Raw genomic sequence first — 24,033 nt, forward strand, 5'->3', positions numbered from 1 at the left:
AGAGAGAGAGACAGAGACAGAGAGAGACAGGGAGAGATGGGGAGAGACAGAGAGAGACAGAGAGACAGAGAGACAGAGAGACAGAGAGACAGAGAGACAGAGAGACAGAGAGATGGGGGGCTCTCTGGAAAGATGTGACAGGTCCTCAGCCACCACCCTGTCATTATCAGAAATTGACTCCTTGGGCAAAGTTGCTTGAGCTCAGTGTTTTAATCATTGTGGTGAAATGGGGTGATCTAACCCTGGCGAGCTCTGGGGACAATGACACAAAACTTTTATAGGCCTAGAAATGTTCTAGAGATGGATCTCTCATCAGCTGCCAAAGTTTTTTCATACTTCAAACATGCTGTCATCAATTCTGTCCCTTCCTAACCTAGGTGAAGATTTACAGTGAAGCTGAATCCAGAACCCACACATAGTAGATTCTCAAAAAGTGATGGACTAATGTCATTTAATTCCCTTATTTCATCCTTCCTGTGAGAAGATTTTAAGATTTGGAAAGCTTTCAGGATTTGTCTGCCTCCCGCATCTGTACTGTAAGTGCAACTCTGGCATACGTGCTTGCTGAGCTAGCAGAATTTCTTTCTCAACCTCTACCGCCCACATCCCCCAGGTATGGAAGGTCAGAAGGCTTAAATTTGCATGATGCATGTAGCTCTAAAGCAGTCCACTTTGGCATAAAGCTTACCAACACAGCAAGAAACTTTTCAGCTCTGATTTTTCCCTCCTCAGGACTATAAATCATATATTTCATTTACAGAATGAGCAGATTGGACCCAGAAAGATGAGCTGTGTTATCCAAGATTACGCAGATGATAAATAACTGAGCAAGGATTCCAACTTAGGGAATCTGACTACCAGATCCATGCTTTTCATCTTGCTTCTTGTAAGAAAAATTGCACGCATATAGTAAAGATCTTCTGTCCACAAGTTTCTTCACTTCTATGGTTTGACTGTTTCCACCAAAACTCATGACAAGAGTGAAGTGTCACTGTAATAGTACGAAGAGCTAGGGGCCTTGGAGGGTTATCAGGGTGTGGGAGGTCATGACTACATTAGTGGCTTTATATAAGAGAGTGGTGATATATGTCTGTAATCCCAGCTAGTTGGGAGGCTGAGGCAGAAGGATCACATATTTGAGGCCAGGTTGGGCAATTTATGGAGACTCTGTCTCAAAATTAAAATATCAAAAGGACTAGGGCCATAGTAATAGAGGGCTTTCCTAGAATGGAGAAGGCCCTGTGTTCGGTACACTGTATTAAAACAAAAACAATGACAACAACAAAAAAACAGCAAATACACCATGAAGTGAGGCCCATGTGATGCTTTTGGACTCTGCAGAATGTCCTGAATAGCCAGCATGCCCTCATGAGCTGCAGCTGCTTCCCTCCACTATGGACTTTCAGAACTGTGAGGGAAATAACTGCTATTCTTTAAAAATTACTCAGGGCCAGCAAGATAGCTCAGTAACTAAGCACCTGCTTAGGCAAGCACAGAGCCTGGTTCAATCCCTGGTCCTGCATGCTGTGGCCCTGCCCCCAGGCACACTGAGCCGGCCACCAAGACTCGGCATGGTGGTGCACACCTATAATCTCAGCTCTGGGGAGGCTGAAAACAGGAGGATCACTACGAATCTGAGCTATGCAGTGAGACCCTGTACAAAATGCATAAATAAAAATAAAAATAAAAATTACGCAGTCTACATTATTCAGCTGTAGCAACAGAAAATGGGCTAAAATTACTACAGCCTCACCTTCCAGAGACTTCAACAGAGGAGGGATGGAAGGGCAGGGCTTGTTTCCCCTCATACTGTCTTATCTCCTGATCTCTCTCAAGTTCTTAATGGATCTCTCTAACATCTCCCTGACTTGTTTCCCAACTACTAACTGGGAGCTTATTTCTTCATTGAGAAGTCTGAATAATTTGCAAAGTCTCTTTAGGTGGCCCTACATTCTCTCTTCTCGCTTCCATGCATTGGTCCTCTTCTCCTTCCTTCCTTCTTTCTTTCCTTCCTTCCATCCTTTCTTTTGGTATTTTTTTAGGGAAGGGTCTACAGGGTGTTCAGGGTCTCACTACTCAATTAGACTCATAGTGATCCTCCCGTGTACAGTCTCCCAAGATCTGGGGTTACAGGCGCGCACCACGTGCCCAGTTTCAATTGCTGTCTCAGTGTGCCCGGGGGGAGGGTCCGACATAGTAGGCCTGGGGATCGAACCCCTGGCCCCTGTACCTGCTTGCAGGTGCTTTAATCCATTGAACTATTTGGCTGGCCCTCTCTTCTCCTTTCTGAAGGCAGAATGACCTTCCTGGCTCCCCCAAGGAGGCAGCCTACCAGGTGCAGGATGACGCAGGCAGTCAACCTGGGCCTACACATGCACACTGCCGCTTGCCACATCAGCTTTTCTGAACATTTCATTGATCTTTGTAATACTGCTATTGGTTGGTGTGACCAGATTCTCTTTACACGTGGGGACGTTGAGCCACAAAGGGGGCTAACTTGCTCAGCATCACACAACGGACACATAGAGACACACCGACTTGACAGCAGGCAGTTGAAGCCCAAGTCTTAATCACTCTTCCATGTGTCTTACACCGAAGTTTGGTTGTGCGTCCTCTGGGATGAAGTCGGTCAGCTCTCCTAACCTGCTCCCGTGGGATCTGGTTTTCAGGCTATCTCAATCTACACACACTCCAGTCTGTCAGCTGCCACCCCAGCCACGATGGCAGCACCAATGACAGGATCTCACAGGACAGGTGGCAATGATACCAGTGCTTCCTGGGCTGAAATTCTAGGACACTGTCATGCCCCAGAAATGAGATCTTGTGCAAAGCCCATGGAGGGGCTCAGCACATGCCATCTGCTGCTATGAGCCTTATGGTTAAATATAAAAGATCCACGAGCCTGCTCCATCAGCTCTTCCCTAACCTAAACTTGTGAAGTTTTTTTAAAATTTTATTTTCAATTTAGGCCTAGGGTTTTATATCAATATAAATTAATTTCATCTGCCATTCAATCCAATCATCCTCCAGCCCAATCAGATCCTCATTCTGTGACGCCTACTCAAAACTTGCCTATTTTGGGGGTTGAAGTATGTAACGCACGCATACAAAGGGCCAAGCCAAGGGCCACTACCTCTCCTTGGTCATTGTGACATAACATCCGTGGTCCAGGTATGATGGTTGTATTGGGGCTGCATCTTAAGGAGCGTACTGTCATCAGCCTACCTTTCATCACAAGGCTGAATCACAGAACTTAGGAGATAAGAGAGACCTCAGAAAATATGGCTCATTGCTATAGTTTAGGTGAAAAATGTTCTGCAAAAGTCTCATGTTTTCAGAGGTGAGGCTTTTGGAAGTTGATCGGATCACAAGGGCTCTAACTTCATTAATGGGGCATCCACTGATGAGTTCATAGCTGAGTAAGCTGCTGGGGACAGGGCTGTTGGAAGGAGGCCACTGGCAGTGCCTTGGTCTGTTCTCCAGTCCTTCCCCTGCTCTTGCTGTCCTCTGCCGCACCTGTCCACCATGATGTTTCTGCTCCAAAGCCAACAAATCTTGGACCGAGCCCTGTGAAACTATAAGCCAAGCTGTACACTCTTTTAAATTGTAAGCTTTGTCCCAGCAACAGACAGGTGACTAGTGCCTTTCATAAATGAGGGCTAGTGACATTAAAAACTTCTCTGTGAAGTTTATTAACCATAGGTTAAAATTTAGGTCTCTAAATCTCTATTTTATGTTCTTTTTTCCAACACATAAGACATTATGTGGAGATCAAACAGCATTTCTAAAGGACGACAATCTCCATCAAGAAAAAAATAAAAGAACTTGTATCAACTCACTAATATCTATGGGTAAATCAAGTAGTTTCAAATCTATCCGAGGATTTAAGCATATCAATGTGCGATAACTTTTCCTTAGTTCTGGAAAACTGGGGTGACATTTGTCCGTCTGCTTCTCATTAGATAAACTCAGGACCTTCTTGGGGTTTGTCAGTGACATCTACAGGTTTACCCAGCAGCTTGAATTCCAGTGCCTGTGTTTTCCAAGACTAATAGGTTCTCTCTTATTCTGCCTTGGGTATGGCAGCCACCTTTAGCATCTGTTCTTCCATGTTTAGTTTAGGATTACCACTCTCTTTCTGGGCAAGACGAAAACTCTTCTAGAATAGCAGAGGACTGGTTTTTAGTTTTTATGGCTTTCACTTTTTTGAGGCAGGGTCTTGCTATGCAGTTCAGGCTGTCCCTGAGCCCACTTTGTAGCCCAGGCTGGTCTCAAACTGGCAGCGATCTGCCTGTCTCAGCCTCCTGAGTGGGATTACAGGTATGCACCACCATGCCCGGCAGCAGAGTACTGCTGAGCTATGCTGTCCACCACAGTCTGCTCCGGCTTCAGTTTGCCTAGAGTCCCACTCACAGTTCTGGCCTGCTCTTTCGTAGTCACAACTGGCTGCACCTTCACACTTGCGCCTTTTCATTTGTGGGCGCAGCTGCAAGAAAGCCTGGGCTCAACCTGAGCTCCTGTTGTAGTCGCAGTGACTTAAAAGTAAAAAGCAAACTCCTTCCCTCTTTCTTGTTAATGCGCTTAATGACAAGTTAGAGATTTATTTTGCAGTATCCTCTACTCCGCCATCCTTAATACACATGATTTCTGATTAGGAATTTGGCATAGCGCTCACTCAGTCATGCTTTGCTTTTCCCACACGGAAATGAGCTTCTCCAACTCTGTGCCCAGCACTGCCTCCTCTTCCTTGTCTCTTGGTAGACCAGTTGGTCACTTCACTTGATGGAGTTGATCAGAGTTGCTTTGCTATCGCTTCCAGTTTTTCATTGTTGGTAGAAACAGCCTCCTCCTCCTCTTTTCTGAGACATAGTAATGTTTCCAGCTCATGCGGGGCACGGATCAGCTGGCCCTACACCTTTACTGTCTCTCCAGAGCCTCCTGCTGTGGGAGGCCCCACTGCTACCTTCTGGGGCAGGGGTGGGGTGGGGGGTGGGTGTTAAGGACGGGGAGGCATGCCCAGGGCTACAGAGACAGACACTACATGGATGCTAGACTTCCAGCAAAATGAAGCTTCTGCCTTATGTCTGAACAATGGAAGTCTCTTGCTAGCATTCTATCCTGTATTGTACGTCATGCATTGAGGTTGGCTATTAGGATTATTGCATCTTGATTTCACGACAGTTTTTCTTTCTTTCTTTTTTACGTATATTCTAGCAACCGTCCTTGGCAGACAGTAACCCACAGAATCACACTTCTTCCCTGCTGTGGTCCCAAGTGCACCCTCTCTCCTTCCTCTCTAGCCGTGGAGTCTGAAGGGCCATTAACCTGGTAAGCCATTAACTGCACCCTGAGGGCAGCGCCTCCTTCTCCCACTGCTTGCTGATACACCCGGCCCCCCACTGGATTCTTTGTACCTGCGGTAGAGAGAAGTGGGAGGAGCCCGGGTGTGGTCCAAGTTGGCCTTCAGTTGCTGTCCCGGCCTTTGGAAGGCACCTACTTGGAAAGTGGGAGGCCATGGAAGGCGTGTGCCCAGGCTGGGAGACAGGGATGGGGGTTTAAGTCTTGGCTCTGTTATTTGACAGTTGTGTGATTCTGGGCTGCTCCCTGAACCTTTCCATTACCATCTGTAAAATGGGAGAAGAGAGCTAAATCTACCTCAAGGGCTTCCTTGGTCTCTAAAAGATAGGCACAGTCTGTGACAGCATCACTGTGGCTGTCCCCAATGTTGGGCCTCCAGGTGGACTTCTTCCGGAAGTCTCTCCCCACTGTCTGAGCTTTGCTGGAAGCACTTCATGAGCTGTGCTGGCGAGCACCTTGCCTGCCCTGGCCTGGGTGCCTTTCTCCTTGTTCTTGGCCTCGCCATTGCACAAGGAACACATCTGGAATTGTACAGGGATCTCCCGAACGCCGGGTCTCAGGGAAGCTGAGGAGCCCAGAGCCAAGCTCAATCTGCCTGAATGGGTCCCAGGGGGTTCCTGAGCTAAATCCTGCTGCTGTTCCATGATGCCCCAGGCCCCTCCTCAGGTGGCCCCCAGAGAGACAACAAGGAGGGTAGCGGTCCCTGTGCACAGCCTTGGCCGCTGTCCCTGCCTGAGGCTGGCGGGTTCCCCTCCCAGCAGAGGCTGCACTGTGTTGAACCAAACCACCCCGGCGGTGCATGCAGGTCACCCAGCAGCATTTGTGCCTGAAATTGCACCTGGCTGCAAGCCGCACCAGGTTCCCAGGTGTCCCATGGTAGGTCTGCTGGCCCTCCCAGGTCTAGGTAGTAGGGGACAAGGGGGAAGTTGAGGCCAGCCTTTTCTGACCGTTTGGATGCCGGTGAAGAATCTACAGGAGCCCCACTGTGCCTGCTTGCAGCTGTCACCAGTGTTCCCTCAGTTCCCCTGGTGACAATGGCACTTCCACTTAAGGTTTCCTTCTGAGCCAGAGGAGGCGGGTGGCAGATTTGGTAACCAGAGCCAGAGAGGTTAGCAGGTGAAGAGTCTTGGAACCTTAGGATCCCATAGTTGTGGGCAGAACTTGGACTTGCCCAGTTGTCTATCCTTGCGGAGCCGGCCTCTCGGTTTTCTGCGCCCCTCCTCCTGCCCAGGGTGTTCAAGCCAGGCCTCTGGAGCCTACTACTGGAAGTCCTCAGAGAAGCCACAGTTTATTTGATGCCTTCATTTTAGCAACGAGGAAACTCTTCTAACCTGGACTCTTGGCGCCACAGATCAGGCTCCCTGGTTCAGAAGGCACCTGGGGTATTTCCCACCCTGCGCAGCAGCACCTGCACCAAGCTCCCACAGCCTGACCGCACGGGGAACCCAGGCTCAAGGACTCTGGGGACTGTGTCTTCTTTTAGTTTGAAGTTTCTCCCTTTTGGCTTAGCCCAATTTACCTTTCTCATCCTTTTTTGTTTTGTTTTGTTTGTCTTTTTTAACATGGTCTCACTACGGTGGCTCAGGCTGGCCTCGAGCTGACTCTGTAGCCCACCCACAACCATCCTCCTGCCTCAGCCTCTTGAATACTGGGATTACAGGCGTACGCCACCATGTTATATATATATATATATTTTTTTTTTTGCAGTACCAGGGATTGAACTTGGGACCTTGTGCTAGCCAGGTAGACGCTTAAGCCACTGAGCTATCTCCCTGGCCCCTAGAATATCTTTATTAAGGTTCTCTACAAACATAGGGGAAAAAAGAGGGACTAAAAATCCCCAGGCGCTCCAAAACCCAGCCTGAGCAATTAGCACCCCATGGATAAGCTTACTAAGTTCACTCTCCCACATTCACATTGAGCTATTTTACTTCAAACCCCTGCTTTTCTATCATTTTAGGAATAAATTCCAGTGTATCTTTAACTGCAAGGCTTAAAAGAAAAAAATTGCTTCAATATTATCACTCTTAAAGAATCACAATAATTCCTTAATATAAATGAATGTCCATAGAAATAAACATCCAGCAATTGTTTAATTTTCCTCAATAGTCTCATTTAGAAAAAAAATAGCTGCTATGTCTGAAAGTTAGTTGATAGGTCCTTTGGGCTTCTTATAATTTAGGAATTCCATATTTTTTTGTATAATTTATTGAAAAAAAGGGCCATTTGTTCTGAAAAGTGGGGTTTCCTCCAACTTTCTATGTACAAAACTACTTGATTCCTCATGATTGAGGAAAAGGGGTTTCTAGATGTTTGCGTCAGGGAAGATACTCCATTGTTACTTGTGGTGAATGAATGTACAGAGGACAGAGGAGTTAGGGATGACTAGGACGGAAGTAGATGGAAGGGAAGAGAAGATGTGGAAGGTAACAGGGGACACTGGCTTGGGGATAATGCTGGGGTGCTTTCCTTTCCAGCAAGTGAGAAAAGTGCATGAGGTAGCAGCTGTTTGAAGGAGGAAGGAGGGAAATGCTGGGCCACATCTAGAGAAAACAGTAGATCAGACACACTTGACAGTGGCCTCCTTTGATGCCTGGGTTCCACATCAGACCTTGGGTGGACCCTGAGGCAGGGGGTGGCTCATATACACCTGGCCAGCTTTTCTCACTCTGCCTCCTTGTGGTGCTGGGAATGGAACCGAGGGCAAGCTCTCTGCCTCTGAGCTATCCCACCAGCCCTTCTGTCTCAGTGGTGCAGGCCAGGAAAGGTGCAGGCCATGTGCTCACTCACAGTGGGGACTTTTCTGCCAGGGTGGGCCAGGAGGAGATGACCCTTCTGAATTTGCTCGGGAGTGGTAAGGCTGAAGCTGGAAAGCTGGACCTGATAGCGTCCCCCTTGGTTTGGAAAGGAGAGTAGCCCAGGAAGACAACAGCTGGGCCCTAGTAAAGGCCACCTATGGGAGCCTGGACTGTTCACACAGAGGCCACAGAGCTGGGGTCTGCTTAGTCTCTGCTATACACTCTGCCTAATTTGCCTGGCAGCCCTTTTATGTCTAGCAAAATCCTGTTTTTCCAGTTCAGGTCATGAGGGCCCTCTGAGTGCTCAGCTAGAAGGTGATCTTCCCTTTCTCTTTTGTTGCATTGTTTTTCTCTCGGTATATGAAACGCACGTTTGCCCGTCCTTAGAAGACTTGATGCTCACGGAAGCTGATGGCCTGTATCTGCACAGCTCTGTGTTCACCATAGATCCCGGCGTACCTTACTTGGATCAGGTGTTCGGTGGAATTATTTGTGAACTGAAAGAATGAATGTGTGCACAAATCTTAAGATGAAAAGCCAAGCTGTCCCTTGAAGAAACCCAGTAAGGTTTCCTTGCTCCCAGGTGAATTCTCCCAACTTCTCCGGGTGAATATACTGACCAAATAAAGGTGACGGAACCCAGGATAGGAAAAGTTCATCCCAGCCCGCATGAAGCTGCTCTGGCCAAGGTGAAAGGAAACCCAGGCCCAAACACCTGCTAACAAGAGCAGGGCGCATGGGCATGTTTCATATGAAAAAGGCGTTAAGAGTCAGAAGACAAAAGCACCCATTCAGCCGGCAGGAATAGTGAGAACCTGCTTATTCTCTGTTGGACCCTGGGGATGCAGCAGAAATAGGAGCGGGTCCCTGTCCTCAGGGGACTCGGGGAAGTGGATTCTGGAGGCACGGTGTGCTGCTGATTGTTCAACAGGCTTTTCAGGAAAACGGACAAAGAGCAACCCTGGTTATTGTGGCTTATTAAATACTCCCATTATAGCCAATTTGAAAGCACCCAAAGGCATTCCTGAGATCTGGGGACAGATGCACCAGTGGGCAGGCTGGCTCAAGTTCACCACTGACTGGAAGCAACGAGGCAGAAGAGGAAGTAGATAGCCTGCTATCTGCAGGGCCTGTGGCCAGAATAGAGAGATTTACCAAGAACGAAGGAAAAACGGCCAGGGCCCACAGTGCTATCTGTCTTCCCCAGAGAAGAGCTGCAGAGGATGCTTTTAGGGTTTGTCCTCTCATGTGTGTGCAGAAAGAAAGGCGCTGTGGTGAGGGGGGCTGATGACTCTGTTGGAGGGCAGCCTAGTACTGTCAACCTGCAAAAATGGGCTCAACGTGGAGGTGAGTCTTTTGGCCAGTGGCTTCCTGCACATTTGCAGTGGCTCTTGTACTCTGCTTTAGGAGCTGATGACCATTGTGGACAGTTAGCTGACACATCGTCACGATGTTATTACTATTAACGCAGGTCACTTTATTGAGCAATTGGCATGAAGCAGGTGCTTCCTATCTTTATAACAGTGATGGTATTTGTAACCTCCTGACTCAACCTTCCTAAGGGAGGTTGTTCTTTTCCACATTTATTGGAGTTTGTGGTTGCCTTAGGTTTTCTGCATGAGATACAATGGCAAGAACAAGCAGCCAGCCCCACTCAGACAACGCCTGATGCTATTACCCTTCCACTGTTACCTTTGAGAGCACATTTAGAGTATTCTAGATGCAAGGGACTTGAAGTTTTCATTTTAAGGAAACCACTGCAGAAGATGTCGAGAGATGAGCCATAAGGACAGCTATGGCCTGTATATGGGGCCTGTGAGGGGCCAGGGATGTGTAGCTCAGTAAAGATTAATGCAAGACAGTGTGTAAGAGACATTTCCAGCCTTCGCAAGGGCAGCCAGCTGGAGCAGTGAGGAGCTACGTCTCGTGTGACCCTGAAGGGTGAGAAAGTCCTGGTGGACAGGGATTTCAGTGGCGCATTCGTGGACGCCTCTTATGTGCCTATGTGTTCCGAGTACTGTGCCAAGCGCTGACAAGGGAAGGACAGTACAGTGAGAAACAGAACAGAGATTTCATACACAGCATTGGGAGTCAGTGTTGTACAGGCTTTTTTTTTTTTTTGCAGTACCAGGGCTTGAACTCAGGACCCTGTGCTTGCCAGGCAAGTGCTTACTCTACTGATCTATCTCCCTGGACTCTCAGGGTTTTTGAGAAATAGTGGGATTCTTACCCTTAGAGTATGGAGAAGGAGGAGGAAGAGGAAGAGGAGGAGAAGGGAGAGGGGAAGGAGGAGGAAGAGGGGGAGGAGCAGGGGAGAAGAGGGAGGGGGAGGAGGAGGAAGAAGAGAAGGAGGAGGTGGAGGAGGAGGAGGAGGAGGAAGAGGAGCGGGAAGAGGAGAGGAGGGGGAGCAGGAGAGGAAGGAAGAGGAGGAAGAAGAAGAGGAGAGGAGGGGAGGGGGAGGAGGAAGAAGAAGAGGAGGAGAGGAGGGCGAGGGGGACGGGGAGGGGGAGAAGGAGGAAGAGGGGGAGGAGGCTGGAAGCCCAGGCATTACCATGTGCTAGAATGAATCTTTTATTGAGTGATAAGTGGGACTGACTCTCCTTCCAGTTCTGAGATTCCAAGTTCAGAATTTGCTTTGGCTTCCTAGAGCCTGCTGCCCTGAGAAAGTGTCACCGTGGCATTCGCCTCCCCGGTGCTGCCAGCCTCGTCGACCCAGCTGTGTGCTCTGCGCACTTGGACGGGGAGCTCGGGTGGGCCATTAGGCTGGCGGGCGCTGCCATCTGTGACAGGGCTGAGGGAGTCCTGGCAGGTCCGTGTGGGCTCAAGGAATGCAGTGTTGGAGCCATGTACACACAACCTGCTAAAGAACATCCCATGGGCAGAAAATGTTTTCCTCCTCTTTAGCCCTTCTCTGCCACAGTGCCAGACGGGCACAATAGCGCCTTTGAGAGGGGCAGCTGGCAGGGGGTGTTGGCGGGGAGGCTGGAAGGCCAATGCCGCAGCTGGGGACGGGGTTCCACATTCATTTCCAGGAGCGAGCCTGCACTGGGTGCCAGTTTCCAAAACAAAACTGCTGTTTCTCAGAGCTCACAGTGGAGGGTTGCCTCAGAGTTGGACAGAGGGCAAAGCCATTTCCTATCTGCTGCTCCACCCTCCCCGGCTTAGAAAAACCCTGGTACATTAAAGCATTCTTGCTCTGGGTGCAGATTAACAGGCTTTGCTGTCCATCTGGGGGAGAGAAGCCAGTCTGGGCTGGATGGGGCTTTGTGAGGGGGCCACCTCTCCTGTGGCCAGAGCAGGAGTGGCGGCCATAGAGACTGGAGGCGCTCAGGGGCAGGTAGACCCTAAGCAATGGAAGGGCTCAGTCCGAGACCCCCTCTTCTGCTCTACAGGGTCATTTCCTCCAATCCTGCAGCCTCCTGGCACTGGCTCTGCCCACTCACTGCCATAAGTCTGTTCAGTGGGAAAGAGGTGGGAGAGCCCTGGCATTTCCTGTTCTGGCTCGCAGTTGTCCCAGACCCCTCTGCTACTTTCAAAGATCCCAGCACCAGCTCAGAGCTGGGCGTGGGAGACCCTGCTCGCCCACTGCAGAGTTAGAAGGCCTGAGTGCCAGGCTGCGGGCTCTGCCCTCCTCCCACTTTGAGCACCAAGTGGAGCAGAGCATGTCCCCTTTATTCTAGTGGCTTCCCACATGAAGATGTGACTTGAGGCTGGTCAAAGTGGTAATTTATATTACTGGTTACTCTAAAGATAGGATTTTCACACTTTGGTTCAATTTTACCATCAGTCCGTAACTACTGGAGAATTACTTCCATCTTAAGTGCTGTGCTGGGCTGAGGGATACAGAGTACACGAGAAAGTTCTTGCTACGGGAAGCTGACTGCTTCATACATTTGGCAAGTTCCGAATGGGAGCACCACTGTCAACTACATGCATCCACGGGTTAGGCGGAAAGCAAACAGAGCTCAGAAAGCCTCCTCCTGCTGGGTGCACCCTGCATGGTGGGAGGGCTGGGGGCTGGGATTCCTGGGCTTGGCTTGAAACTCTTGGATACTTACTTATCATAATTAGATTCACTTCCTAGTGTAACAGTGGAATAGCCATGTTATGCAGAGTTGTTATAAGGATGAAATAAAACAGCATGGAAGTGCCACGGATAGAGCTTGCCACAAGGGAGTTGCTCAGTGAGTATTTTCTAGTGTCCTCAATCTTTCAATCAATTGCAACAGACTTCAGACACAGTATGTCCATGTGCATAGGGGTATTTATTCAATCCCTTGCTAGATTCTTTGCCCTTTCTTAAAGAGTCAACTCTTCTACCCTTAAATTCCTCTTCTAGGAAGACCAGGACCAGCAAGTTTATGACCTCCAACACTAAGCTAGAAGAGCCCGACCTCCTTGCTATAGCCAACAAAGCATATTTGTATACATTATTATCTCTTTGTTAGATAGCCCAGTTGAACAGGAAAAAAGGATTGGAATGTTTCTCCTCTCTGAGGTCTCCAAATCTCCGGAATGTGGTGAGAAATATTATGAATTCTTTTCAACGCTCTAAATGTCTAAAAGAAATAGTACATTTCCCACTGGCACAGCCTTTTGGTTCCTTATCAGATAGGAGATGGACTTGTTTGGTAGATGCTGCTTGGGGAAAGTTATTCTTTTACAGGGGGATCTTGGAGACTGGAAAGCCAAGCTTTGTGGGGCAGAGGTTAGCAGAGAAATTTGTCAAGGGGGGTGGTGGCGTAGAAGTCATGTGATTCCCTGCCTCTGTCCTCAGAGGCTTCTGGGACCCTGTTGATCAAACCTGCTTTGTCATACCCAACTACTTTGAGAAGATGCAGGCCTAAGACTTTTTTTTTTTTTTTTTTTGTAGCTACAGTTCAGCCAGCTTCTCAGCATTAAAATAGCATCACTCAGGACGCACTCATTTGTTTGTCATTTATGTTCCTCACAGAGTGGCCTAAGACTTCATTTTAAAAAGTTACTTAAGAAAAGAAAGTTACTTTCCAAAGTCCTTGAAAGACACAAAGCATGTATCAGGAGGCATCTAAAGACAAAAGAAAATCAAAGCCATTCACGGAGAACAAAGGAACTAGAAAAATAAAAGCGTGCGGATGAATAGAGGCTTAAAGTGAACTCCAGGGACTACATTTGTAAAAACTGAAACCGGAGGGTCATTTAAGAGAGTCAAAGAGTTGTCTATGAGAACTGCAAGCGGACAATGGTACTACCCAAGGGAAAGCCGGCAGAAACACTTTCTCCTTGGTCAGCAGGATGGTTCTGGGTGCCCTCAGTGGAGGGAAGACGCCCTAAGATGGGGACGCTGGCGCTGAGGGTGGAGATGGACGAGATGAGGACGCTGGCGCTGAGGGTGCAGATGGACAAACAGTAACAAAGCTGAAGGATCACAAGGTTCTCAGCATGTTTGACTATAGAACAAAGGCAGTGCTATGGGGGACCGACAGTGCGGGCCTCTGGCTCTTGCTTTTCTTGCCCCTCTGCACTTTCAGATGCTCTACTATGAGGTTGGATTAGTTCTGAAATCAGGAAAACAGGTCCGCACACTGGGCAGGAGGGGGCGGGCAGCTAGAGGAGGCCGCAGGGGCATGGGGGCTGCGGGATGCGGTAGTCACGCAAGAGAGGGAGATGTGGGAAGAAGCTCCCAGTGAGGAAGATTCTGGAAGAAGCAGCTGCTGGTCTTGAGGGCGGGAACAGCGTGACCCATCTCGCTTCCTTTTGACTCTAGGCCGTGGTGCTTCACCGGTTCCCCTCTTTGGTTTTCTCAAGTTTCCCTACCATCTCATCCACAGTGACCAGGCAGACAGGCTAATGGCCGATTCCTACTTTTCTACTTTAGGCTCTGAAAGGCTCCATTTGCCCAAGCAGACAAGGTTCCTATCATTCCAGAAAAGACCAAGGCCTAGACATCTCTTGTGCTCTAATGTAAGAAGTGGATGTGATGGCACAGTAAGACAAGGTCTCTACCGAAGCCTGCGAGCCAGGGGTTCTCTTCTGACCCGCAGTGGCGGGCCAAACGTGGTCAAGCTACTTAAGCTGTGAAGTCTTTGAGTTTTCTCTTTTAAAAACTAATGACACTGGATTGGAGCTGCCCAGGCTTAAAGCCATCCGACTTGTTGTTTATGACGCTTCCTTGCATGTGCGTGGCGTTAGAATTCTCATAGTGCACAGTGTCAGAATGCTCATAGGAGAGCTCTAGACCATGCCACCAGTTAGATATGGCTAGCACGGTGCTGAGCACATTCTCCAGTTTTAAAAAATTTTTGTGGTGGTACAGTTCATGCAACATAAAATGGCCATTGTAAAGTGTACGGTTCAGTGGCATTTAGTACACTCCCTCACATTATTTTTTGTTTTGAGACAGGGTCCACTCTGTAGTTGAGGGTAGTCCTGAAGCCCAGGCTGGCCTTGAACTACTGATCTTCCCAACTCAGCCTCAGGGGTGCTAGGATTACTGGTGTGCACCCCTGTACTTGCTTGGTTAATTTTCTTTTCGAGCACCTTCTAGATTTGGACTTGATTTTTTTCCCCCGCCAAGGTTCATAGTAGTGGAGCTGACTAGCTGTTTTAAGAGTTAAATGTCGAGGAATTTGGGGACTTCTGATCTGAGCCAGTAAAATGAATTAGTTCCACAATGGAAACAGCGCCTGAGTAGAAGTCTGCCTGGCCTGCTCCACCTGTGATCAGTCTAAAGCCTTTGGAAGGGAATGCTGGGCTTGGGTGGGGGAGGGGCTCGCTGCGAGCCCCTCTCCCCTCCCCCACCTGTTCATTCAGGTGAAACCAGCCTAGAAGAGACATAAAAGACCTCTTTGGAGGCAAAGAGACATCAACACAAAGTCTCTCAGAATATTCTGAGATACTCAGCTTAAGTATGGTGACAGTGTTGGTGAGGGTGGAGGTACAATGACATGTTTTTATTTTATTTTTTTGCCATACTGAGCATTAAACCTGGGGCTCTCTATTCACACTAGCCAAGAACCCCACCGCCGGGTGACATCTCCAGCCCTTTCTATTTTACATTTTAAATTTTAAGACAGGGTCTGCCTAGGTTGCCCAGGCTGGCCTGGAATTCACAATCCTCCTGCCTCTGCCTCTGGAGTAGCTGGGCTTGCAGGACTGTACCTCCATACATGGTGCGCCACTTTTTATCTAGAGCTGATAACAAAGTATGGAGCACCCTGCTTCCAGGTGTCCACGGCCTTTCCCTGTGTTCCCACAGAGGGAGAACCTACGGTGAACATTTGTACTTTATCTATTATGCTCCCTTGATAAATGCAAAACGCTCGAGCCTGCGCTTCATGCTACCTAAAATGTCCAAATGAAGGCCGGAGAATTAGCAGCAGAACCCTGCACCCCATGCCTGCTTGAGAGTCTCTGCCCCAGAATGAGCTTCTGTTCTGTGCCTCTGCTGCCCCCAAACTCTCAAGATTCCTGGGGAATGGATGTCTGATCCGACTACCCAGGTTTTGAGCTTCTTGTGAGCTTCCTATCTTCTCTTAGTCTCTGTCCCCACCTCTGGAATGGGCACTAGGGCACCTGGCACTTAGGGATGGTTTGCCAATGCTGTAAGACACTCAGCACAATTGCTGGTCAAATTAAAAAAAAATAATAATAAAAAACAAGCAACAAATAAAAGCCCCAGAGCTGGGAAAACATTAGTCTGAGTAATGGCAGCAAGAGATGGACCAACCCCTTTCACCTGCATTTCATGAACAAGAATGCTGAGGCTCAGACACACAGGTCAGCATTTATGTGGCCTAAATGCAGGACAAGGCTGATCCCCAGGCCTGTGCGCCTCGTGGGGGCCCCTTCAATTTGCCAGCCCTGGCCAAGGGTCTGCGGGCGAGCAGCACAGAGTCAGCCGTTCCCCTGCCTGGGTCACTTTCTGCGACTTTTTGGGTCTAGCTTCTGCAGCGTTAGCTACGTGAGCACCGTGTGAAGCAGGCTCTGAAGCAGGCTCTGTGCGTTCTGTGGAACACTGAGGCCTGCTGGGCTCCGAGGTTCATTTCAGAGATGGGACAAAGTCTCCTATTTCTTCCAAGGTAGCCGTTTGTCTCAGAGGAAGAAGTATCTGGAAGCACTGTGAATGGCCTTCCCCGAAAAATCTCACCTGGTGTTTATGTTTTTTATTGGAGTGATAAAAACATCACTAGGTAGAGATGGACAGATGAACAGAATAAATAAGCAGGTTTTACTTCCTTTCCCTCAGTCCTGACTCGCTGCGATCCTCAGCTTCAGTTTCCTCACACATAAAGTAGAACAGCAATAGCTGTCTTTTTTTTTTTTTTTTTTTTTTTTTTTTTTTTTTTTGCGGAACCGGGGATTGAACTCAGGCCCTTGCGCTTGCCAGGCAAGCACTTATTCTACTGAGCTAACTCCCTGGCCCCCAGCAATAGCTGTCTTATATGTTCTGTGGGTCACAATAAAATGAGTGGAAAAATCTGCTGTGAACTTTAGGCCAGTTCTTCTTTCTCAGTCTGTCTTCCCATCTACCCGCATCTCTTAACGCTTTCCTCAACTGAGAAGTAGGACATGGAATCTTCACAAAGCGGTTCTCAACAGAGCTGCCCAGCTGCCCCAGGAGGGGCAGATCAGATGGGCCCACGTGCCCTGAGGAAGGAACAAGCAGCTCATGCAGGCTGCAGCATTTACTGGGTTTCGACTCCTGTTAGGCAAGTCTCTGCTTACTGCATTCCAAGCTAAATGCACTTCAGAAGACCTGGGGTGCTTTCCTCCCAGTTGCCAGCAATGAAGTTTTGGTCAGGTTACTGAGTGTATCTGAGCCTTATTTAAAAGATGACAATATTTGTCCCTCTGCGTTGGCATAGCAAATGAGGACAGTTATGATAGTTTCAGCACCTGACCTTTTCTGTCCCTTTTCATTTTTCGTTCTCTCTCTACCATCCTAATCTTCTGTTCCTCAGCTTGCTTTTCCAGGTAATGGGGATAATAAGCCCTGGCCTTTTGCTTCCCGGGGACTTTGCATGACTGAGATTAAGGTCATGACAGGGCTCTGCAAGCGATGCAAATTCGTGGGTGGGGGACCTTGAGTTGGTCAGGCCACAGCTGTGAGTGCAGCAGCCACCACAGGGTCACTTGGTGGCTTCCAGTGCTGCTCTGTGCCCCGTGCTCTTCCGTGTACCTGCTGTGCTTTGCAGGCTCCTTGTGCCTGCCACTCATAGGCCTTGCGCCCTCTGCCCCTCACAGAGGCTCTGGATCACAGCCCTGTCCACCTGCTATTCTCTGGATGTAGAAGGTGCCTGCCCCAGTCCCACAGGCTGTCAGAGGCCACTGTCATATGACCCCTTCTCCCAGACTACCCTCAAGAGTGCACGCTTAAAAGACTCATTATGGGGAGATAAGGCAAACAGGAAGCGCTTCTGAAAATGCTCAACAACCCACAGCGTAAGTAACCCACTCTTGCGGAGGCCACTAGTGTCTTCTGCTGCTAGGCCAGTGGCTCCCTCTGCACTGAGGAACTGCTGTTATTTCTCGGACCAGAGGGGACTGTCTGGCACAGCCAGCCTGGAGCCAGGAGGGCGGGCACCGAGGCAGGGGGGCTGTATTCTGGGCACAATGTCAAGGCCAGCTGCAGGGAGAATAAGCAGTCCCTGTGTGTCTGCAGCTGGCTGTGGTTAGGCCAGGGTTGTCCCTCATTTGTGGTGTATTTAAAGAGACCCCAGCAGCCAATCATGCCAACAGGCAAACTGCGCAGGAGCCTGTCACCACGCTCAGTCTGCCAGCCAAGGCACTTCTCCTTCAGAGGCAGCTCCCGGGGAGTGTGTTGTCCAACAGGGGTACACTGCATCCTCAGCCTCTTCCAGGTGTAGGTGGCCTCGGATGGCTGTCACTTGGGGACACAGGCTCATTTCTGGGCCCCGTGCCCTCTGGCCAAGCTGGCCCAAGGGACAGTGAATTAGGCAAGGATCTGGGCTTCCCTCCCTGCTGCCAGTAACCCAGCAACCAAAGGGGAGAGGCGGGCAGATGAGTCAAATAGAGCCTGGAACCTCTGGCTTTGTGTGTTGTTTGTGAAAACTGCCTGCGAGAGAATTGTGCCCACAGCCCCCCTTCTGCAAAGGAAGGGTGGGCTTTGCCACACTGCTGCAGGCCCACCGAGCCTCTCAAAGGGATGCCTGGGTCCCTTTGAGGCCAAACTGGGGAGCCAGGAGGAGCCCACAGTAGAGTGCCCTAGCTGCCTCTCTCACCGGTTTTGTTCTATTGGAAATTGGACTAGAGGCCTGAATCCCACGGGAGGGGGCTGTGAGCTGAGAGCCAATAGGCCTGGGGCCCTTCGTGGGGCAGACAGCCAGTGTGCGGGGAGTTGGGGGCAAGAGCCTGGGTGCACACGCCATGACCGCTAACAGGAGGATTTCAGGAGAGCAGCCCTGCAGGAGTTGGGTAGGAGGTGGAAAGGAGGCAACATATCAACCAGCAAAAGGGTGTGCACAGCCAAACTGTCTGGGGCAGGCTGCTACAAGCGCCAGGGCAGCTGGGAAAACCCAAGTGCACCAACAGGATCGGCTGCATAATTGGTGAGACCAGGTTAAAAATGAAAATGCATAGCTCTCTGTTTAAAAAAAAAAAATCGTTAGGATATCAAGATGGCAACATAGGGCCTCCTGAGCACAGGGACTCGTGACTGCATGGGTGGCACCCCAGAAGCTGACCCTGGGCTCCTGCGAGTAACCTCCTTGCAGTGAGCAAGCTGGGGGGTGTCTGGTTTCCCTGGCTCTTACTTGGCTCTGGGCACTGCTTACACCAACAGCAGTGCCTCTGTCCTTTGACTTTCTGAGGCAGACGGGGTCAGGGTGTCAGCAGTGCTGTGCTGGGAGGGACACTTAGGTTCCATGGGTCCCAGAGCTCAGGGATCCTCTATATATATATAGGCCAAGAAATGCAAGCCCAACAACCGGAGCCCTGGAAGAGATGCTGTGCAGGGGTCTGGAGATGGGAGGGAGGGGCCACCACGCTCTGCATCACCCCGAGGCTATGTCCTGAGGGGGGTGTGTGTGTGGAGGACTTTCCAGGAACAAAATCAAAAAGTCTGCTTCCTGTGTCCGGGAGCTTACCTCCAACTCTATGTGGTCGTGGAGCTTCTTGCAGGTGGCCGCAAAGGTCTCTGAGGTGCCAAATTCAAAGTACCACAGCTTGTTCTTCATCCTGGGCCAAGAAGCAGAGAGAGAGGGCTCAGCATTCAGTGCTGGAAGCGGTCACGTCAAATAGCTATGCCACTTGGCATGGGAGGCCCAAGCCTGCTGCATCCCCTAAGCTTACATTTTCAAAAGCTTGTTAATAAGATGCTCACGGAATAGAAATCAATACTAGCACTTCTTGGGAGGAACTTAGAGGAAATCTGTTCCTTTTGAAAGACGTGATGGTGTCTCTGGATGAACTGCTAACTAGTTTTTAAAACTTCTTGGGCAGAGGAGAAAAAGGGCCTGCATGGAGGGAAGAGTTCCATGGAGCTCAAGTCGGAGGTGGCACATGACAGCATCTTTGTCACTGTCCTTTCCGCCACTAATGCAGAGGGATGACGGACAGAGCCCTCTCTCAGGCATGGCTAGAGTATGAAGTAGAGCCTTCTGCGCTTAAAGAATGTGAAGTATTGGGACAGAGGAGGGCTAGTCCCACCCAAGCCCACTGGAAGATGGGTGGTTTATTTATCTATTATGCTTTAGGTGGGGGGAACACAGTCAGAGAACCAAGGCAAATTGTTAGGCAAACTGGAGACAGGAAATAGAGATGAACGGTTTGGTGGCAATGGTCACCAGCCCCCTCTGGCCACTGTATTTGCTTAGAGCGTAGCAGTCCTTCACATAGAGGCCGAACTTCCTTGTAGTTGCTTCAGAGGAGGAGTTCACCATTTCCAGCTTTAAATTCCTTCAACATTTTTCTTAGGAAACAAAAAATAAATCAATGGACTTCTCATGTAACCAGGGGCTTTGCAGAGTCAGATGGTGTGCCTGACACTCAGTGGCTTCCATCAGATGGTCTCCCCGGGAAGTGTTTCGGAAGATATGCCACTCCTCCGCCCCACCTGGCACCCCATTATCAGGGGCTGGCTGAGAAAAGGGACACCTGTCCAGTTTACAGCCTGACAGATTTTGCTAAGGGAGGATTAAACAAAATGACATTCTTCCTGGCACTCAGGAGAGAGGAAGCCACCTTGAGTATTGCTAATCCTCTGGCCTCAGATTTGTGGTCCAAGAGGGATAGGAACATTCTTGTGGCCGGGAAGCTTATTCCTTCCTGATTTTCCTTGGGCCATAGCGGATGACTCATCAGAATGACGGACATTTTCTCTGCATTTTTTTCAACACTTTATGTAGAATGTGAAGGTGTGACAAGGTTTTTTAAAAAATCTTTTATTTTTACCATATGAAGCTTTCTAAGATGAGTTGGGTGGGAAGCAGCCTTTCTCACTCTTAGTTTATATGAAAATAAATAAGAAATGCTTTAGAAAATTAAAGTGAGTGTAGGGATTACGCTTCCTAAAAACTGAGCGGCGGGTACTTTCAGCCCAGTGCTTCTCAGCTGTGTGCCCCCGCACAGTGCACCTGACACACTGCTCCCCAGAGCCTTCAGGGTGGCAGGTGCGACCCGGCAGGCTGAGCTCCAGGGCCACAGCCAACATTCTCGGTTGTGTGCCCAGTACATGAAATAAAGGATTTTATTTTCTATGTGTAATTGAGGTTTAAAAAATTGGAAGAGGTTATTTTAGATTATTGGCTCACTGTGCAGGAATGTGCATGTATGAATTACTTGAGGATCGTGTGAAGAGGCAGCTCTGATTAGCAGTTCAGGGTTGGATCCCCCAATGCCCCACCAGCTAACAAGCCACTGGTGCTGCTGGGTAGGAGGCTGTGGAAACTCTGCTCGTCATTCTGCACATTGGTAGTCGTTAGAATTTTCTGGGAATGTGACTAAAATGCTGCTTCCAGGGCTCTCAGGAGAGGGCCTGGGGGGGCGCCAGGAATGCGCATCTTTCTGACTGTTCAGATGTGCTTTGTGATTATGGTCAGCAGACAGAACTTTGAGAAGCACTGCCACGAATCTCATTGTGACTATCTCTGTAGACAAAGCCAGAAACCCGAAAGAGACAATTCCCCGAGGGACAGAGTGAGTGTTGGGGCCTTTCACTAGTCACTGATGGCGCAAGCCCAACCAATCGGAAAAACACAGGTCTCCGGAAACTCGGAGGTCAGCCATTTCTTTTTGGCAGCAAGCTTCTGTCTGCAGCCAGGAGACCTGCACCGTGATTTTGTTTTCAACTATCACTGCTAGTCTGAATCATGACTTTCGAAAGTTACTGCCAAGAGATTTAGAGTTTTAATAAAAAAAAAAAAATGGCCAGAAGCCACTGCTATTTTTGCCCACAAGTGTTTCTTTTGATTATCTAAAAAGGTTAAGTTGTCATGGTTAGGTTTGTATCACAGAACCTGTGGGAAGACTCTTCCTCCGTCGCTGCTGTGTGACTTGTGGCTAGTTTAATCTCCTTTACATTTCAGTCTCTTCAGCTATAAAATGGAGATAATGAAAAAGATCTGCTTCAAAGGGTAGTAGAGGAAATGAAATGAAATGGTAGAAAGCCTTTCACGGAATTCTCGGTGCTCATGGAACGTGAACTACTCACTAATGGCTGTTATTATTTTAGTGTCTGGAGTTGGCATATTTGGGTAACATAGTAAAGCAAAAATGACAGATCTTATAGCATAGCTGTATGCATTATATATTCATATTTTTCTGGGCAAGAAAATATGTACTCAAATTTGTTAGATCGTGTATCCTGACTTTGGGCTGAAAAATATGCTCCCCACATGTCTAACTTAATTGATTTCTCTAGAATCATAGACTACACCCTAATCTTAGTATTATCGTGATGGTCACCCAGTTGGCTGATTATGTAGTATGACTGAAACTATGCGGCTAAGAAAGTGTATTTCTGAAAGTAAGACAAAATATTTATTAATGTGATAAACACTTACGGTGCCAGGAACGAGGGGGCATGATAAGTTCAACAAAGACCAAAAGACAGCTTTCAATGAGTCAGGTATCTGGGAAGGACAAAGACACTGCAGATCATCCTGAGAAGGCTTGCACTAAGCACTGGGTGCAGAGGAGGAGAGGCCCTGAGTTCTTAGCGGGGTCAGGGCAGTTAGAGCAGCATCCGAAGGGAGGGATGCTGGAGGTGAGATCAGAAGAGTGTGGAAGAGAAACAGAGAAGGCAGAAGAAGAACATTCTAGGAAGAGCAAGAAGCCCACTGTCCTAATCTGTTTTTTGTTGCTATAACAGAATATCCAAGGCTGGGTAATTTATTAAAAAAAAAAAAAAGATTTATTTAGCTCACAGTTCTGGAGGTCCAAGAGCAGACTGCTGGGCATTCTTGGCAAGGGGCTCACACAGTACTTTACTACGGTGGAGAAGCAGAAGGGGAAGTAGGTTGTGGGGAAGGGTCATGTGTTTGAGAGGAAGCAAGAGCAAATCGAGGAAGTTGGACTTGCTTAACCCACTCTAGCGAGCTTCACTGATCCTTCCTGAGGGTGGGTTCCTTACGACCCAAATGCTCTTCAAGGCCCACTACTTCTCATCATCATTACATTGGGGACCATGCCTTAATATGAGTATCAGTGGTGACAAAATGCATTTAAATCACACCATCAAGCAATGGGACAGGGGCAGAGAGCATAGTGTTGCTAGAGGCAACACAGAACTCAAGGTGTGGCTTGGCCAGGTGTGACTGGACAGGCAGACCGGAACAAGGCTGTACGGGTGGGGGATGGTACGCTTAGGTATTTAGTGGGGGGGTCTTAAAATCTGGAGAGAGGCACCGACCATGCTGAAGCAGGAAGGAAGGGGGTGGCAGCGGCATTAATGAGCTGATCATTTTGTGTTTTTTAAAGATTATTCTGTCCCAGGTGTGGAGAGTGGACTGGAATGAACATTACAGACCAGAGGGCTTGGAGAACAGTTTGGACATGATAAAGGAGTCCAGGAAAAGAACTGGGGGGGGGGGCGGTGAGGATAGTGATGGGGAAGATTCAAAAGCTGGAAATTTAGAAGGTGGAATTTAAATCTAATTGTGAGGCGGTAGAAAGAGTAAGGAAGGAGACACCCAAAGTCTTGTCGTAGCATGATAAGATGGTGGGTACCATCCCTCAGAGAGGCAGAGGAGAGGACAGCAAGTCTCCAGGGGTAGACTTCTTTGTAACTAAAGGATAGATAGCACTTTCGGTTTTGGCTCATCTGTCCATCCATCCATCCATCCATCCATCCATCCATCCATCCATCTATCCATCCATCCATCCTTTCACCCATCTACCTACTCATTGAAACTATATCAACAGCTATGCGCTGTAGGCATTTATTGGGCCAGGTTAGTGATGTTAGGAAACGGGGACCTCCACCTTCACAGAACTTCCCCAAGATGCTAACGTTTGATCTCTGACTCCAGGAGGTTATGTGTCATTTTTTTCACTAACATTTTTCATTGATATTGCTCTTCATTTGCAGAAGAGGAACCTCTACCCTGGAAGAGAGACACTGTTGCTACAAATGAAGGAATTCACAGGGTGGCATGAACTCTCCTCACCCTTTCTCCCTTGCTTTACCACAGTAGGCACCATCACCTTTCTAACACCTTCTGGGAGGCCTAAGCTGGGCGATCGATACCCTACAGTTCAAGACCAAAGACACAGCACCCTCTTTCCCTGCCAACCACAGAGCCTGAAGGCTGATGTTTCTTTCTTGTAAAGATGTCTCCTTGACCAATACAGTTATATGTAGAAGATGGGCAAGGCAATGATCCTGAGAATCTCCAGAAGATTTTTGAATCTAGCAGTTAATTGGAAAGATTCTCAC

The 24,033-nt window shown here is 48.7% G+C and overlaps 1 protein-coding gene across 2 annotated transcripts in view; it reads right to left on the reverse strand.

Annotated features, from left to right (window-relative positions):
* Window positions 1-24,033, reverse strand: part of Dgkg (diacylglycerol kinase gamma) — a 167,557-nt gene that overhangs the window by 37,805 nt on the left and 105,719 nt on the right. For both annotated transcript variants that reach the window (XM_004640881.2, XM_004640879.2), the window contains one exon: window positions 19,244-19,334. In XM_004640881.2, coding sequence (XP_004640938.1) covers window positions 19,244-19,334 — 91 coding nt within the window. The remainder of the gene's footprint in view (window positions 1-19,243; window positions 19,335-24,033) is intronic.

The sequence above is a fragment of the Octodon degus genome, unplaced genomic scaffold (genome assembly GCF_000260255.1).
Source record: "Octodon degus isolate 3935 unplaced genomic scaffold, OctDeg1.0 scaffold00128, whole genome shotgun sequence".
NCBI lineage: Eukaryota > Metazoa > Chordata > Mammalia > Rodentia > Octodontidae > Octodon > Octodon degus.